At 38.3% G+C, this 17,228-nt stretch overlaps 1 protein-coding gene across 1 annotated transcript; it reads left to right on the forward strand.

Annotated features, from left to right (window-relative positions):
* Nucleotides 1-9,455: 9,455 nt before the first annotated feature.
* Nucleotides 9,456-16,602, forward strand: LOC148832796 (lactose-binding lectin l-2-like). The gene is made up of 6 exons (XM_088919189.1): nt 9,456-9,521; nt 10,258-10,328; nt 11,646-11,746; nt 12,420-12,548; nt 15,053-15,158; nt 16,363-16,602. The coding sequence occupies exons 2-6, from the start codon at nt 10,268-10,270 to the stop codon at nt 16,428-16,430; spliced, it is 465 nt and encodes a 154-aa protein (XP_088775315.1). The 5' UTR covers nt 9,456-9,521; nt 10,258-10,267; the 3' UTR covers nt 16,431-16,602.
* Nucleotides 16,603-17,228: the final 626 nt, after the last annotated feature.

A 17,228-nucleotide genomic window follows, 5' to 3' on the forward strand; every position in this document is an offset into this window, starting at 1 on the left:
GACATAAACAATCACAAGGAGCTAGGGACAAGACAGCAGTGGAGGGCCCTCTAGGGGAGGGACGTCGACCGTGACAGCTTGTGAAGTTGATTTTCTTGTCTTGTGTGGGGGATGCCTGGTGCAGCCTTCTCAGTTTCTGTTGCCAAATTTTCAATACGGGCCTGCTTATCTCTCCTGCTGCTTCTGTTTAGTTCCCTATCCTTCTTTTTCTAGGCTGACTGAATCTGTTCTTGAAGTTTTGGGGGGTTGGTTTAAGTAGCCTTGCTTTACTTTGTTTTCTCACCTCAATTTTCTGCCATGTGTCAGGTGTTATCCATTCTTTAGCACCTCTCAGTTTAAAACCATGGACCTTCTGTGCTATTTCTAGATAAGTGGTCTTGATGACATCCTATTTTATATTGATGCCAGTGCAACATCCAGTACATTGAAATTGGTTTTGTTACAGCTTTAGTTGACTGAGAAGTGTCTCTTACATTTCAAATAAAGTTTGTGACACTTGGAAGAGTAAACACTTCAAACTTCAAAGGAGAGGGAATGTTTGCTGAGGTCTGGGGGGGGTCCCTTGAGCAGAAACAATTGTAAAGTTTATCTTAGTATACCTAGGTAAGTGCTGGATTAATGCAGGACAGAAACAGACAATATAAAATCAGAGAGCACAGAGAGAGAAGGAAGAAACAAGGAGAAACAGGGAGAGGAGAGAGATGTCCAGAGGAGTTAGGACTTGAAGCTTGCACCAGACAAGTGCCCCTACCTCATGATCATCGAAATCAAACCTGACTGGAGCTAAGTATATGAACCTTGCTGGAGAGAGTGATAGAGATAGAGATAAACAATATCTGCACCTTGGTTTTCTTCAAGTTTTAATAGTGAATTTCAGTGGTTCATACTGAAGAGCTTATTTTTGATTAGGGACGTTTTTTTTTTTATAATGAGTAACGGACACCTCCGTCTTTATTGATTCAGAAAGGTTGTGGTCTATAGCAAATAGTTTTGGTCTGTCACTGAACAGGGTTTAGCGAGGCAGCAGAAATTGGTAAGCGACACTTGTGGGATTAATCAGCTCTCAGACACGGAGGCTGAAATCCGTGTATTTCGCATAAATAAGGGTGACTTCCACTGTTCCGTACAGTTTTGTTGGGTGAACTTGGTGAACCTCTTTGCAAACTTTTGCATTTTTGTTTTGTTATGCAAAGACCACTAGCCATAAAATGACATATCAGACACAGAATCAGAATCGGAAGCTTTTATTTGCCAAGTACAAGATATACAAGGAATTTTTCTTGGTGCAGGTGTTGACATAAATTCCAATAAGATAAAAGTAACAAAAAATAAATCTACAGATAAAAACAAATCTCAGTAATATGTACAATTTGAAACTATATACAGTTGAGTAATGAAAAGTACAGTGAATACTGCATATATTTACAGGAAAATATCAGCAGCATGTGCCGTTAAATGAAAATGTACAACTAATCACAGGGAAGGACGAGAGAAGTGTCCTTGTTTATAAGAGTTATGGCCTGGGGAAAGCAGCTGTGTAGGTGTCGGTTAGTCCTGGTTTTTAGGGCTCTCACTCTTGGTGATGATGATTTTCTCTGCACATCGCACGATGCGCTGTAGTTTCTCGCTTTTAGTGGATGATGCAGAGCCAAGCCAAACAGAAATAGAGGATATAATGACTATTATGGCTGTGTAGAATTGGACCAGAAGTGCTTGTGACAACCCAAATTTCTAAAGCTGTCTCAAAAAATGCATGCGCTGTTGGGCCTTCTTGGTAATCGTGGTGGTGTTCCTGTCCCACTTATGGTCCTGTTGGATAACAGTTCCTAAAAATTTGTAAGACCCAGCTCTGCTAGCCTTGAAGAAAGGGGAGTGGTGGGCTTCTTCCTGAAATCAATCAATCAATGACCATCTCCACAGTTTTTTGTGTATTCAACTCCAAATTGTTGACTCCACACCATGACACCGGGCGGTTTACTTCCTCCCGGTATGTGGATTCATCACCGTTTGAGATAAGACCAACCACAGTGGTGTCGTCCGTAAACTTGAGTAGTTTGACAGATTCTCTTCTAGATGTACAGAGTGACAAATCATGGGTTACGAAAACTCAGGATTTGACCTAGCGGTTTAGTCAATCAGTGAAATAATTATCCATAATCCCCAACTTGTAAGTAATTTCTAGAACTATACCTGAGCAGTTGGTATAATTGAAGGCACGTGAATTCTTTGTTCTCTGGCACAGCTTTGTTGAGAGGAGTAACAATCCAGACACACTTGGTTAACAAATATTTATTTCAATGACAGGATACAAACTACACTATACACAACAAACAGCATACATGTTACTTTATGTTAAGTATTTATAAACAAGGTTTTCCAGAGGCCTAACATTCTTGTCACCCAGAAAAACCCCACACTGTTACTAAGCATTAAACTCTTAATATGCCTACAGAGGCCACTAAAGAGATGAGCTGCCTTCTAACTAAATATAATGCAACCTGCAGTTCAGGCTTCTTCAGGTTCCACAGCCGAAACATTGTGTTTCTTTTCTTATCTTTTTGTTATGATGATAGATCAGGTCCCTATGCAGATGACAGATTCTGGAAGGGAGTGAAACAGACACGGGGAGGAGACAACGAGGAACTGGGCAAGTAGACGAACAGGGGGGCGTGTTGAATGGTGCACTGGTGTCCAGAGCCGGGTGATGGGAATAAAAAATGGGGATAATGGGACCAGGTGCTCTGAGCCCCAGACTCAACTGGGTTGGGACACCGATAGGAGGCCTATGCCCTCAAGCCTCGAGCGTAGGGCGACTTGGTGGTAGAAGGGCCTCCAGGCCTCCGGGCCTCAGGGTGTCTGTCTTCCAGTGCAGAGCCTGGAATAGAGTGAGCGTCTGGCTTTCAAGGAGGGGCTGGATTGGAGACAGGTGCACATTATCAACTAAAAAGTGAAAGAGCCAGAGCTCTATGAGGAGGGATTATAATCATGACACTTTTCAGCATGGTATAAACCTTTATTTGTTCTTTTGCAGCCTACGCATGCTGACGTAGCTACCTACTTAAAAAGCTCTCCATTATTGTTTTTTTTACCACATCGATGGGTACCCATTGCTCTCTCCTACTTCATATTGTCTAATCCCATGGACACTCTTAAATCATCATGGTTATTTACTCAGGAACAGACACCTGCAGCAGACCTTGATGAAATGTGCTGATTAAGCATGAGATGCAAAAAATACAAAGAAAGGTCCAGATGAACATGTGAGCCGCTGCAGAGCTTACAGGAGGCAGCATCAACACATAATGAGCAAAACAAACTGAACTTCAAAGAGAGCTAGTGAAATACAGTATAAAAATAAGCATACAAAACAAAATAATCATATTAATGAAAAAAGTTAAAAAAGTTCTCTTTCAATATTAAGGTTTTACTTTGCTTGTTTTCTGTTCTGTGCCAACTGTATTATAAGGACTGTGTTATAATGAGAAATTCTGAACCAATAGTATGATTATGGGAATTAAAATGTCTTAACATTACACTATTTAGCCAGGCTTATCTTCAATATCAAAATGGTTTAAATTTACCAATTGAATGTTTTGGATACACAGTGGTGTCTGAAGTAGTTTGAAAAGAACAAGAATCAGTGAAATTACTTAATCAAGTGCTTAATTAATTTAATAACGAGGACAAAGTTTGGGCAGCCCTGTCCTGTATAATGAAAAGAAACCCTGTGAGATTGTCTTTACTGTGGAAAGTTTTGTGAAAGCATGTCATGCTATGATCAAAAGAGATTTCAAATGACCTTGGAATATCAGTATTTGGTGCTCATTTGTGTGGATACATTTAGAGAACCATGTCTCCACCCTTAGACTCCATCCTTGCACTATCAGATGATTTTCTACTGATAGAAAGCATTCACTGATTGTCATGCCAAGATCCCAGTACAAGAAACATCATCCAGGTCACAAAAAACAGCAGACTTCAATCTAAGGATCTGTAGGCCTCTGTGTCACTCTGTGATATCACTGTAGATAGGAGGTAGGTAGGTCCCTTTTCAGGCCTGTGATGTCACTTTGACTGATATCAATGTTAATGCCTCTTCCTACAGGAAATGACTACTGAACTCTAAAAACATCACCAGCCCAAATCATAATTTCCAAAAAGTACCTGGAAAATCCCCAAAACCAGTACAGGAATATTCCATCTACATGATAACCAAGTTAAAACCTGAATTGTTTTACCACAATAAGATGTGTGTTCCAACAAAAGAACCACATCCCATCAAGCACACTGGTATCATGGTTTGGGGCTGCTGCAGGATGGAACCATGACTTTGGTGTCATATATGTACATTTTGGAGACTAATGTCAGGCCATCCATTCAGTAAGTGAAGCTGAATGAAAGTATGAACATTTACATTTTGGATTGCCCAGATATATCATGGCATCATGTCTTGTGTTACTTGTTTAATCAGTTTACCTTCAAATATTATTGGTATTATCATGAAAATCTAATAATGGAGCAGCCTAGGGGATTCACAAACCTTTTCTCTGCATTTGATATGGTGGGAAACTAGTTTATTTAATGGCATAGCACATGTACTTTAGATTAGCTAAGAAAGGAGATTCTTGCTACAAAATGACAGAATATTCAATCCTTTCTTACCTTTCCTTAACTTAGTGTTTATTGTAAAAGCAAAAACCTGAAATCAGGCTGTTTTCAGGAAGGTACCATGTTTCCAGGAACAGACTGAAACTGACAAAACTTTGAATATTATCCTAGTACTTAAATATTTACTGTACATAGTCATGGTTTCTGAATAAAATCAATATTTTAATAAGGAAATTAACTTTAAGTTGTGTTGATTATCAACATTACATAAAGAAAAGGTTTGTTCGTGTTAATACAGATCAGATAAAGAATTAGCTGTTGTGTTCAGAACAGACGTGATGCATATCGCCCAGTTTACTCTTTATTTAACACAGAGTTACAGTAGCATCACTAGCACACAACACAGCACATCTTGGCTGAATAGCAGTTTCTCTTGTTGTCACTCCAAAACTGCCACTGATGAAATCAAGAAACCCACACACACTGCAGCGCTTTCCTCAATTCTGCCAGCCAAAAGAAAAACTGGTGTCCTCATATTTTGATATTACTATTGCAAGAAATTTGAGGATAGCACTTTGGAGTGTGAAATTTGCTCTGTATTAGGTTCTGACATCTTCAACAATCTGCACCTTTACGAGAAACACTAATTGCATTCATGCAGTTTTTCTATAATATTTCTACATTATGAGGTAACTGATGAGCTTGTTTTAAAATGGAGACTGAACTCAAACAGGCCCGCTTTAGATGCATGTTAGTAATTAAGGTAAAGCAACTACATCCATTCTACACTCATTCTACACTTAACAAATAACTCTATTAAAGCATTAACATAATTTTAGAAATATTATGTTTATAATATTCACACACATAGATACACAGATTTATAAAATATTTTATCTCATGAATGAATAATTTGTATAAAGTGTAGCGGCAAGGCTTATTAAAATACAGGAATTAAGTTTTCTGCTCCCTTGCCAGTGAGGCCCCATCTCTCTCTTCATCTCTGTGGTGCAGCCACAGAGAAGCTATTCATGCAGGCTGATTTAAATATGTTTTCTTTTGATAAGGGACAGCTCCCAAATGGGGATGCACTTAGCTAAGCCTGGCTATCATGATCAATGGTCATCCATTGGCGCCTAAAAGTCTGCAAGATTCCAAGGGAGAGCCTCATCCAAGTGGTTTACAACCCCAAGGTCAGAGGGCATGGTTAGTCATCGCCAGCCAATCAGGAACTGGTAGGGCAGAAGAACCCACGTGGGTCTCTGATGCCCATGAAACTTTCAGCCAATGAACAACCTGAAGTTCCTCCAGGTAAAAACAGGCAACACAGAGAGCCTGAAGGAGAATTCCAAAAAGAAGAATTCCAGGGGGAAGAACAATTCCAGGGCAGGATGGCCCAGGAGCAGAAAGGCTCCCAAGGGCAGGACATTCTCTCAGCGTGCCTCCTGACCATCCTGAGACTCAGCCCGGACAACCACGGAACGGCCAGTGTGTCTGAGTGCCAGAACTTTCCTTTGTTCCAAGAGTCAAGAGCGGAGGTTGCCACGAGTAACCAAAGGATCCACCCGAGGTTAGCACCAGCAGTAAGCCTCATGAACAGGTCGGAACTGTGGACAGCTGAATCAGTATTCAGAACCAGCACTTCATCAGGAACAAACCGGTCTTCTTCCTGACCTGCTGGGACCCACAGTAACTTTTCTCCTGAGCACAACTTTGCTAGTTAAAGCCAACACTAACTAGCGGTCTCCAGAGAGCAGCACATCGCAGATCTGAATCCCCAGAGATTGGATGAGTATTCAACTTCACTGCATTACAGCTTGAGAATTCAATTGTTATCCCAACCAGTTGATATCAATTTAATTCCTAAGAGTTATGTACTTGTTTTGAGTATCTAGTGTAGAAGTTGTAACAAGTTCATTTACGAAACGGTCTAAATAAATGATATACCGAACGTATGTCCTCTTGATATGTGTAACTCTTCGTAACTGAATGAATATATATCTTTTGTATTCTGATAACCCTCACGATAAGATCTGTTAGGTTTACATGCACATTCTATGTATTAATAAATGTATCCTCGTGTATTAGTACCTGTGTGTGTGCGTTGTTTGAGTTATATCGCATGGTTGGATTCTAAGGCCATTAAAAGAATCGTTTTGTGATTTACTGCCACAATTCATAATTGTCCCAGTAAATGCCCAAACCCCTACAGAACTGGTGCCTCATGATAGCACACTACAAAAGTTAGCAGTGAAATATGATGTACATAGATTACAACTATAGGGTTCCTCTGAGTAATGAGGAGACCTGACATCTGCAGACCCATTCTGATTTTCTACAAAATTAGTTAACACTTGGTTAGAAATCTACATCCACAGAGAAATTCAAAAGTATTTAATCTAGAATGGAACTGAGATAATCCACACATTATACTGTATGTAAAGAGAGCTACACTGGCAGTACAGCCAGAGAACAAACCCAAAGAAAAAACAAAACATCAAAACACACTGAGAAACTTCAACCTTATTGCTAGGAGCATAAAGAACAGCATCAGTGAGATTGTGGTGTAATTAAAACCAGAAACATGGCCCGCAGACAGTTCAGTTAAAACTGACAACTCAGGGTATGGCTTGGCTTTAAGTATTGAGGTTAACATCACATGACAAATCTACTTTCCACCTCCCAGCACCTCCTTAACACACATGCAGCTCATCTGTAAGCCTTGCAAAAGGAATTTTTAGATCTGCATCCATCTATTTTCAAACTGCTTAATCCAATTCAGGGTCATAGGGGTTCTGGCGCTTATCCTTGAAAACAATGGGCGCAACACAGGATACACCTTAGAAACCAGTGCACACACGCACACCAGGGCCAGAAGTCCTAGAAGCCATAACCTACCAGTATGTCTCTGGACTGTGAGAGAAAACTGTAAAATGCTACTGCCTTCATTCAGGATTTCCTTCCCATTTTTCTGTTGTATCGTAAAACTGCAAAAACCCATGTGAACATGGGGACATGAACATACAAACTCCACACAGTTAGCATCCCAGTTCCAAAATTGATCCCAGGGCTCCAGCTTTGCAAGTAAGCAATGGTTACCATTGAACCACTGTGCTGCCCTTGCTCACTGTAACTTATCATATATAAATACAGCTACAGTATTATGTGTGGAGAAACACCTGCTAAACAGCTCAACCTGCTGCCCCCTTCACTTCAAAAGACACAGTAATTCATAGAATTATTAATATGGCAGATGATGTCAAAAGTATGCTGAAGATGAGCAGATTCTTTTCACTGCAATTAGATGCCTTTGATTTTGCCAATTTGCTCGTTTGAGTTTTTGTCCCATGAGGACTTTCTGTTCTGTAAGCTGCTACCGACAAGAACTACAGGAGTATACGTATTTCAGCTTCTGAATGAATTTATTGAAGAGAATGGAATCGACTGGATAAAATGTGTCGGAGTTTGTACAGACGGTGCTAGAGCGATGAGAAGCCGACCCAGCTGTGTAGTTGCACGAATTAGAGAGGTTGCTCCAGATATGAAGTGGATGCACTGCAGGATCCACCACGAGGCCTTTGCCATCGAGAAAATGCCTGATGATTTAAAATCTGTTAGACTCTGTTGTGAATTGTATCAAGGCTCGACCAATAAATTCACATCTGCATTGCTTAACTAAACAGGCTCACCCCTCTCACTGAAATGGTGCTTTTTTATTGTTTATTTTTAATTGTTGTTGTTCCTGTTGTCATTCTTTAAAGCGCTTTGAGAAGCCACCTTTATAGGAGCTATATCAAATAAAGTTTATTATTATAATATTTATTAGAAGTGTATGTGAGTGTGTGCGCGCACGTGCGCTTATGTTGGTCATTGAGATTTTCTGGGGTTCCTATGAGAAGATGATTTGTAGGTAGTACTTGGATGCTTTGGTTTGATCAGGAGTGGTACTTTGTCCAAAAAGTTTGAGAACCACTGCTGTAGTACACTCGCCTGGCGTAGCAGCCGAAGAGCGCTTGGCTGGGGTCCGCAGCAAAGGGAAGGACGGGAGTAGTGGTGGTCAGAGCGGGGAATAGGAGAGCTGCTGGCAGGAGCAGCTGACAAATGGCGGAACCAGTGTACATGGTCACGAGATCGCCCAGACTCATGTTAATAGTTTGCCTGGTTTTGCACCCCTTTTATATATACATGTACCAAATTACCACCCTATAACTGTGTAATTGTACCCGAGTTGACCCCAGTGTGTTGTAGCCTGTTATCTCTCTCTCTGTTGTGGTTGCCATGCCGGACGCACGTCCCATTAATAAAGAGCGCCGTGTTCTCAGTTAACAAGAACCTGAGTCCCTGTCTCTATCCTTGCCGTACCTGTCACAAATAGATGTTGTAATATTCCCCCAAAAAATTCATTCAGATAATCTGTTAAAAGACGCTACATAACACATCTCTTCTTCTAATTGTTTTTTAAAGCTTCTTATATAAATCATGAAAATCATATATTTTTTTAATTTTATAACAATTTCATTCCCAAATAATTTTATCATTTTAATCAACCTCTGAGTTTCAGCACCCACCCAGGTTATGCACAGTTACTGTATATGACAGTGATATGCAGCAGTTAGATGAAAGTAATTTCAATATTTAAATGAAGGGAGAATCCCCCACATATCTTATGTAAATTGGTAGGACTAATGAAAGAACATTAAACATTTTGTTAAGGCAATCGCATTACTAGGACCAAGCAATTCACATTGCAAGGACATACCAATAAGGATGTTTATTTTTTGTGTGTGCCCTGTCAACAGAACATATCCTCCTTGATCTGGATATACTGTAAGAGCTGTGCAGCAGAGTCTGGGTACCAACCATCAATACACAGAGAGAACAGAGAGAACATACTATAGAATCACTTCCTACAGGTAAGAGAGAAATACCTGCTGTTTGACTGCTCTACCCAGTCTATAGGTTTAGTAAATAGTATATTAATTTATAAAAAATGTGGTGATATTAATTCTGTCCATATACTACCAAAGAGCAACAGTACACAAATAAGGATTCATGCATCGTTCTTACAGCTGTAGGTAGAGAAATTAACAGGAGTTAATATTCAATATTATATTATATTGAAATATTCAACAATAGTGTACTTGTGAGACAATGAGTGAATTTTTAGTTCTTACATGCAAGAGAGAAATACCTGCTGTTTATTTGCTCTATATCCAACTGTTTTCTATTTGGTATAGATCTTTGCAGCTGTAGGTTGAGGTACTGGCACACTCACTGCATTTCCATCAATCAGTAGTTAGGATTAATGCTGAATTCACTCCCAATAAATGCAACTCCACATAATTTTGAAGTGCTAGCCAAAAAAATATTTAGGCCTTGCAAGTTAACTGAAACAAATGTTTAGTTGGTAAATTCACAAGATATATAACTGTCAATATAAAACTATATATATATATTTTGAAAATTGAAATGTACTACATTTTGAAAAAGTAAAGATATGGCATGAATATTTTTCCCTGCAAATGATTAAAAATTCTTAAGAACTTTAGCTTGAAATGATGTACAGACATGAATTGAAACAAGTGTCTCCTTATACAAGGATTTGGTACTCAAGAATCAGTATTTCTCCTGTATCTGTACTGTGTGCAGGAGAGTCACCATGATCCGTCTTCCTACAACAGTACTGCTCTGCATTGTCTTCACACTCAGTGTGGATTCAGGTAGGAGGACCAGTACTTCCGTAAAACCTTTTTTTATACTGTATATGTCTCTTTGAACCATTATTTGAAATTCTGCAAAAACAAAATTCTGCTAAAATATCATGCTAATATAAGAAATTAATCACAGCAGGTTTGGTGAAAATTCTAATACTACTTATCTTGTAAATAATTATTTCCTTATCTTTTCAATTATTTAAATATTAGTAGGACTTAAGTAGGTGTTGACTTCTCTTTTTGAATATTAATAACAATTAAAAGGAGAAACACATACTGTACATCTTTTTAAGACACAACCTAACCCATCCTTAGAGTCCATTACTCTGCATCTGTACTGTTCATGCTGTATTTCCTCAGCATTCACCTACTCAATGCAACCAGAAGTGGACATAAATCTTGTAAGTTGAACAGGACTGTATTCATCAATAATTCTCCACAGGTGAGCCTGCCCCCTAAATTGTTTCTAAAAAGGTGTCACGGTTTTGTCCTTACAAAAACACTTTCAGGTAAAACCAGTCACAAACTAGCGGATTTAAAAAGAAATTATTTTTTTTATTTAATAGATTTGCAAATATAATTCTTATTAATTAATTCCCTCAGTGTTCAGTACCTTATATGTTTCACCTCAAACAGTTTCAGTTCATGAAGAGTAATTCATTGGCACAGGTAGTTTGTAAGATCTTATATTAAAGTTACAGTACTGTATCTCTCTATGTCAAAATACTATTCTGATCTTTCTTTTCTTTACTTTGTATACCACATGTTCACATACGTATACTGGAGAAATCAGAAATTTTCAGCCTGAAACATGGCTGGCTAACTGATCTCCACGTATATCAACATTATATTTTAGCTAAATACCACTGCCACTAAAACTGACTTAGTACCAATTATATATACTCCTATACTGTAAATCACAGACAACGTGACTACACTAACCTACTTGTATCTCCCTACATAATTTACCTACCCTTGTACCACAGAGAAACTCCAGAAGCAAAAGCTAGATTTACATCTTTTCCATCTCTGAATGATCATCAAATTTCTATAGTTTTCAAACTTTCACACTGTCATTGGAATTCAACTCTCAGAATATCATCTATTTTAAACCTAATTTTATCTCCCACACTTATCTGCACTTCCTCTTTTGTTTGTTCTTCACAACCACTTGTCAGATTTATATTTCATATTTCAGTCCTGATTTATCCTTCATTCTCTTCTTTGTGGCTGGGTAGTAGTAAAATCATAACCTTTCAAGCTACACGTTTCCGAATCCATTTCGGAACCATTCCATCGCTTGACCATGTTTCTTTTCCACAGTCTTTGGGAAAGTGTGCCAGAGTTGTCCCTCAGGCTGGGTGACCTTCCAAGACCGCTGCTTCCAACATTTTGCACAAGCCAAAATATGGGCTGATGCTGAGGTATGTAGTGTGGGTGACAGCACACTTTCTGATTAAACTGATAGAGATATCTGTTCACACCTCTTTAACATGTGATCACAACTCTGTTATGATAGTGTGATAAATAACTTAGTAAACCCTGTATTAATAGAGTGTAATTTTAGTTAATGATCAACCTTTTCTTTGCACATCTGTTTTGAAGCACACTGAGCATACAGATCTTATCATTTTGTGCAGTGTTTGATTGTTTTTAGGAAAATTAAAATACAAATACAAATGCAAGAAAAAACAATTTTTGATATTTATTGTTACATAGTATCTAAATCACCAGGTGATTTACTCTATTGAATGTCAAGCAAGGAGAAAATGTATAAAAGAAAAACACAGAAATTAACCAAGATGACCTATTTGCTAATAGAGCAACGTTTTTGAGGCACTGGCACTTTGCAGTAATAACTAATAACTGTGGTGCCGACAATTAATTAAGGCTTATTCTTAAATACAATACACATTCACTCAATTCAATAGACCACAATTAGTGACTGTATTGTGGCCTCATCCTGACATGACAACATTCCAGCAAAACAACCTGTCCAAATACTGCCTGACATATGGCATCTAACACTATGAGACTAGTGAACAGAAATAGAACAGTGCACAAATGCTGATATCTACAGTACCTCTTTCTTTCCAGGTGGACTGTATCAGATATGGAGGAAACCTGGCTTCAGTCCACAGTGAAGCAGAACACAATTTTCTGCTGCAACTCATCAAGTCCAGGGGAGCAAATCCAACTTGGCTGGGAGGTAGCGACTGCGTGAAGGTATAGTATTAGTCACTGCAGACCCAGAATACAAACAGGAACCACAGTACAGTGTATCATTCAGCTCCAAACGTCCTTCATGCTCATGGTATATTGTTACAAATAAGGAGTTAAGAAAATGGAGAGTTGCACAAAATAGACGGGAAAAATCAATAACTAAAAATAATTGTAATGATAAAATATATGCCAAGAATATATCTGAGTGGTTGTAATAATTGGAGGCACCTGAGATCTTTGTTCTCTGGCACAGCTCTTGGTGCAAGAGTTTTTAATCAGGTATACTGGGCTAAACAAATATTTATTAATGATAAAATACATACACTAAGTAAAATACAACGTAAAACATACAAATTACTCTATTTACAAACAAGGTGTCTCAGAGCCGTACATCCTGACCAACCAGAAAAATCCTAAATTACTACCAGGTATTCAAAATCTAACATGGTATAATACCTAAAAGACCAATGAGATACAATATATCTGCCTTGTAAATAAAACTGAAAATGACCTACTGTTAAGTTTCTCTTCCCATAAATCTGGATGATCAAATCTTAATGGGACCTATCTCCCTATTCTAAAAAAATTTATCTTATAACCAGGAGAGACCGTTTTAAAACTAGGGTTTCTTTATAAAGGAAATCAGAGTTTCCTAAATCTACAGAATGGCAAGTTCTCTTAACAATGTTCAAATACTTAATTAGAATCTGGTGCTGAATGGTTATCTGAGCAGATCCTCTCACCTGGTGCTCCTTTTCTTTCTCTTCCTGTGTCTTCATGGAGCTCCACTGCAATTGTACCCCTGGCCATGATCCCACCCACCTTCCCCAGCAATGTCTTGTCTAATCTTGTTATCTTTCCCTATTCATTCTTTGTACCTCAAAGACAGAAACCCACTTCACTGATGATATTTGCTTGTCCTGTCTGTGAAACAGAACAGTCTGCTCTTTTTTCAGACCTAGCCACCCAGCTGGTGAGCAAGACAGTGCAGTGTCACCCTCTTTTCTTCCCATGGAAAACTTTCTCCACTCTCTCTCATCCTAGTGTTAATCCCGCATCAGCAGGGTCCGCTTGTCGGCACGCCCGTCTCCATTTGGTGGTTTGAACCAAATCTTTGAGCTGATGTTGCCATTAAATGCGACCGAGAATACTCCAACTGGCGCGTCGCTCCGCCTGCCGTCGGAGTGGAAGGAGGGGGGGAGGAGAACAAAGTAATGTAGCCAATTCATAGAGGGGGATTATTAGGAGGCATGGGAAATTTGGCCAGGACGCCGGGGTTACACCCCTACTCTTTTCGAGACACCCCGGGATTTTTAATGACCACAGAGAGTCAGGACCTCGGTTTAACGTCTCAATCGAAAGACAACGCTTGTTTACAGTCTAGTGTCGGAAAACTTTCTCCACTGATGGCTCAAATTCACTATATCTGCCTGTGGAAGAATTTTTTTGCAGCATCTTGTCTCCATGGACTATATCTCAGATGTCTTCACTCTCACTGTTTGCTTCATAAGTGTGTTTAAAACTAGAAATATCAGCTTCCCTTCAGCAGCTCCTCTGCTTGACTCTAACTCTGCACATCTTCAGTTAAGGCTTCTGCCCATCTTCATTAACGAAATCTTCTGTCCCTTGTTCCAATAAGTCCTTTTCAGACTTTCAAGAGTATCAAAAATACCAAAAGTTTATGCCTCAAAAAAGGTCTTTACATTATGAAAGCTGCATGTTACTGTATTTAAAGCTACCTACCATAGTCATATGTTCAAACTTGATTATTAAGCTAACTTTTATGTCTGCTGTCCCATAATGGATTGTGGTGGTACACCGTGTGCTTTAAATATTGTAAGGTGTTAAAATTCTAAAATAAAGAAACCATTATAAAAATTAGGTTCTCACACCAACTTCCTATGAAAATACATGTAAAATCTTTGTAGTGTGGAAATATTACTCCAAGGCACTTAATGTAATTTTTTCATTCTATGGCACAGCTGGATAACAGTGACCATGAGGCAGACTTAGACAGCATTAACTTTTATTACAACAAAAGAATTACAAGCTCTTTCCATTTCCACAGCTTCCTCTGAAGATGAGGATGATTCCTGCATCCTCTTCCTTCTTTTTGTTCTTCCACTCTTCTTGTTCCTAGTGTGTACTGTATTTATTCTGCCTTGAGGCCTATTTTATCCTTTGATCCATCCCCATGGAAGTTATCTTAATAACATTACTTGGAAAACAGGCATTCATGGCTATTTATTGAGGTTTTAATACTGTTGTGTTAATGATTTAATAGTCATTTAGTTTATCTTGCATTAATTATTAGCAACACTCCTTTGTATCATCAGTAAATATCTGCTTGGTTAGAACTGAAAATGCCTTGTCAGCTGTATATTAAGCTTAAATTATAGAATATGTATGTTATACCTGCATGAAAAATGTTTGAAGCTGACTCTTAACTAAATTCTTTATTTCATTCAATTTTCCTAATTTATATATTCGTTGGTGTGGTGGTGCAGGAGGGCACGTGGCTCTGGAGTGATGGATCCAAATGGGACTACACCAAGTGGAATCCCACTGAGCCCAACGGCGGTGGAGCTGAAAACTGTGTACACACATATTGGGGTAATAAGAATAATCTCCTTGCAATATTGTTTCAAGACGTACAGTTTTATTGGTTTCTCTTTCATTAAATGAAGGCATGTTAGAAAAGTAAAGTGTAGACATGGAATACGAAAAATAAACAGGGTGAATCAGAGATATTCACAGATCAGATAAGTTCAAGACTGTGTTTAAAGATGCAATGACAATCAAAGTGACATTATGTATGTAAAAACAAACATGATAAAAAATTTTAATTTCTCACATTAGATACATGTCAAATTATCGAGAAGTGTAATATCATCTTCACAATCCTGAGGCAATTCCAAAGAGGCTGATCACCAGCCTTTTGGTAGTTAAATAAACATTTTGTCTGCATTGCTGGACATAATCCAAACAGCATACATATCTCCTGAGAAGACGTCTGATTACTTGCATTATTAATCAGATTAATTACACAAGTTGATTGGAGATTGCAACAGGAAGTCACTAGCATAAATAGGATCTTGTGCAATGTCAGGAACAACATGGAGTTGCAGAAGACTGATATGCACCACGAACAAATGGGGTAACCAAACACCTTTGACACATGAATGTGGACTTCCCAAACATAAGTGTTTCATTGGCAGTCACATAGCCAGAACCTGTTTGCAAATCCTGCAAGTGATTAAAAAGAATCTTTTCTAGTTTTCCACTAGGCTTATGATCACAATGTACATTCTGGAGTACCTTTGTAACCTTTATATTATTCAACTTTATGTTGTCTTTGAATATCCAGTGGCCAAGTGATTCATAAAGCCAAATCCCAGCAGATACGCAGGGATCAAAATCACATCAATTTATACATTTTGAGATCGGAAGGAAAAACTAAATAATAGAAATCTTGAAAAAACACCCCTTAACAGTAAAGCTGACATAGCATCTGTCCAAATTTTCTACAATAACTCTGTGATGATTTACAATAATTCACCATTTGGAATGGCTAGATGAACTGCTGCAAGTTAGCTGCATAATTGATATAATTATGGGCCCTCTATACCAAAGGAGAGGGGATTAAAATACTGTAGGTCACCAAAGATCACCTTGATCCCATGAGCATTTTCAAATCACTTTGTGGCACCACTGAGGAGGATTTCTGTCTTCAGAGACAAGGCTTTTGGCAGAATTTTTAAGGCTTGTGAATATATTGATAAATACTCATCTCCAGTCTCTCTCTTTTGTCTTTTAGTTCAGGCAAACTGGAATGACATCTCTTGCAACAATCAATATCCTTACATCTGTGCCATGGTACCTTAAACAGGTGCTAGTCCTTTGTTGTAGAAAGGGAATAAAGATGAAGAAGGATTCTCATGAAATTTTACTTATTACACTGAATTAATATTCCTTGGATGATGGGGGTTCTTTCTTGCATCTTTCAGTAAATGATACTGTATTTCTTTTTTGTTAATAAAACTTTACTGCATTCCAAGTCTTTGTTTTCTACTTGAACATATAGTATGTAGGTGGAGCAGACTGATAGGAAATGAGTAAACATCAGAAAATGAGGAATATGTAATTCTTGTCTTTTTTAAGCAGATATTACTCTACATTGTATCTGGCTTAGGGAATGTAAGAGTCTCTATACTCAAGCTCGTTAACATGTTTGAATTAAATGTTCGGAAAAAGTGCTATGACCTAGCTATAATCATTCACGTACTCAACAGTGGTCATGTCCTCTGAAACAGATTAATTACTTAAACACGTAGGTCAGATCATTATCTCAATACCTAGTGTAATGAGGGTACATGTGCATGTCACAGTTAGTGACCTCACAATTCAGGACTTGTTTTGCTATCCTGAAAAGAGAATACTTTCATTAAATGTTACATATACCCAATATAAACTAACAGCACCACCCTCAATATACTGTAGGTGAGGGACCTCTTGCAATAATTCCCAGATTCTTTTGATGTGTACGGCAGGACATCAACATCACTCCACATTTATTTTTACATGAAATAGAAGCAAAACAGTTTTAGCCAAGTCAAACTGGTCACTTTACTATGTTTTACCAAGAAAACCACTGAAGAACATCACACATAAAATATCAGTTTA

Source organism: Atractosteus spatula, chromosome 6 (genome assembly GCF_055471065.1).
Source record: "Atractosteus spatula isolate fAtrSpa1 chromosome 6, fAtrSpa1.hap1, whole genome shotgun sequence".
NCBI lineage: Eukaryota > Metazoa > Chordata > Actinopteri > Semionotiformes > Lepisosteidae > Atractosteus > Atractosteus spatula.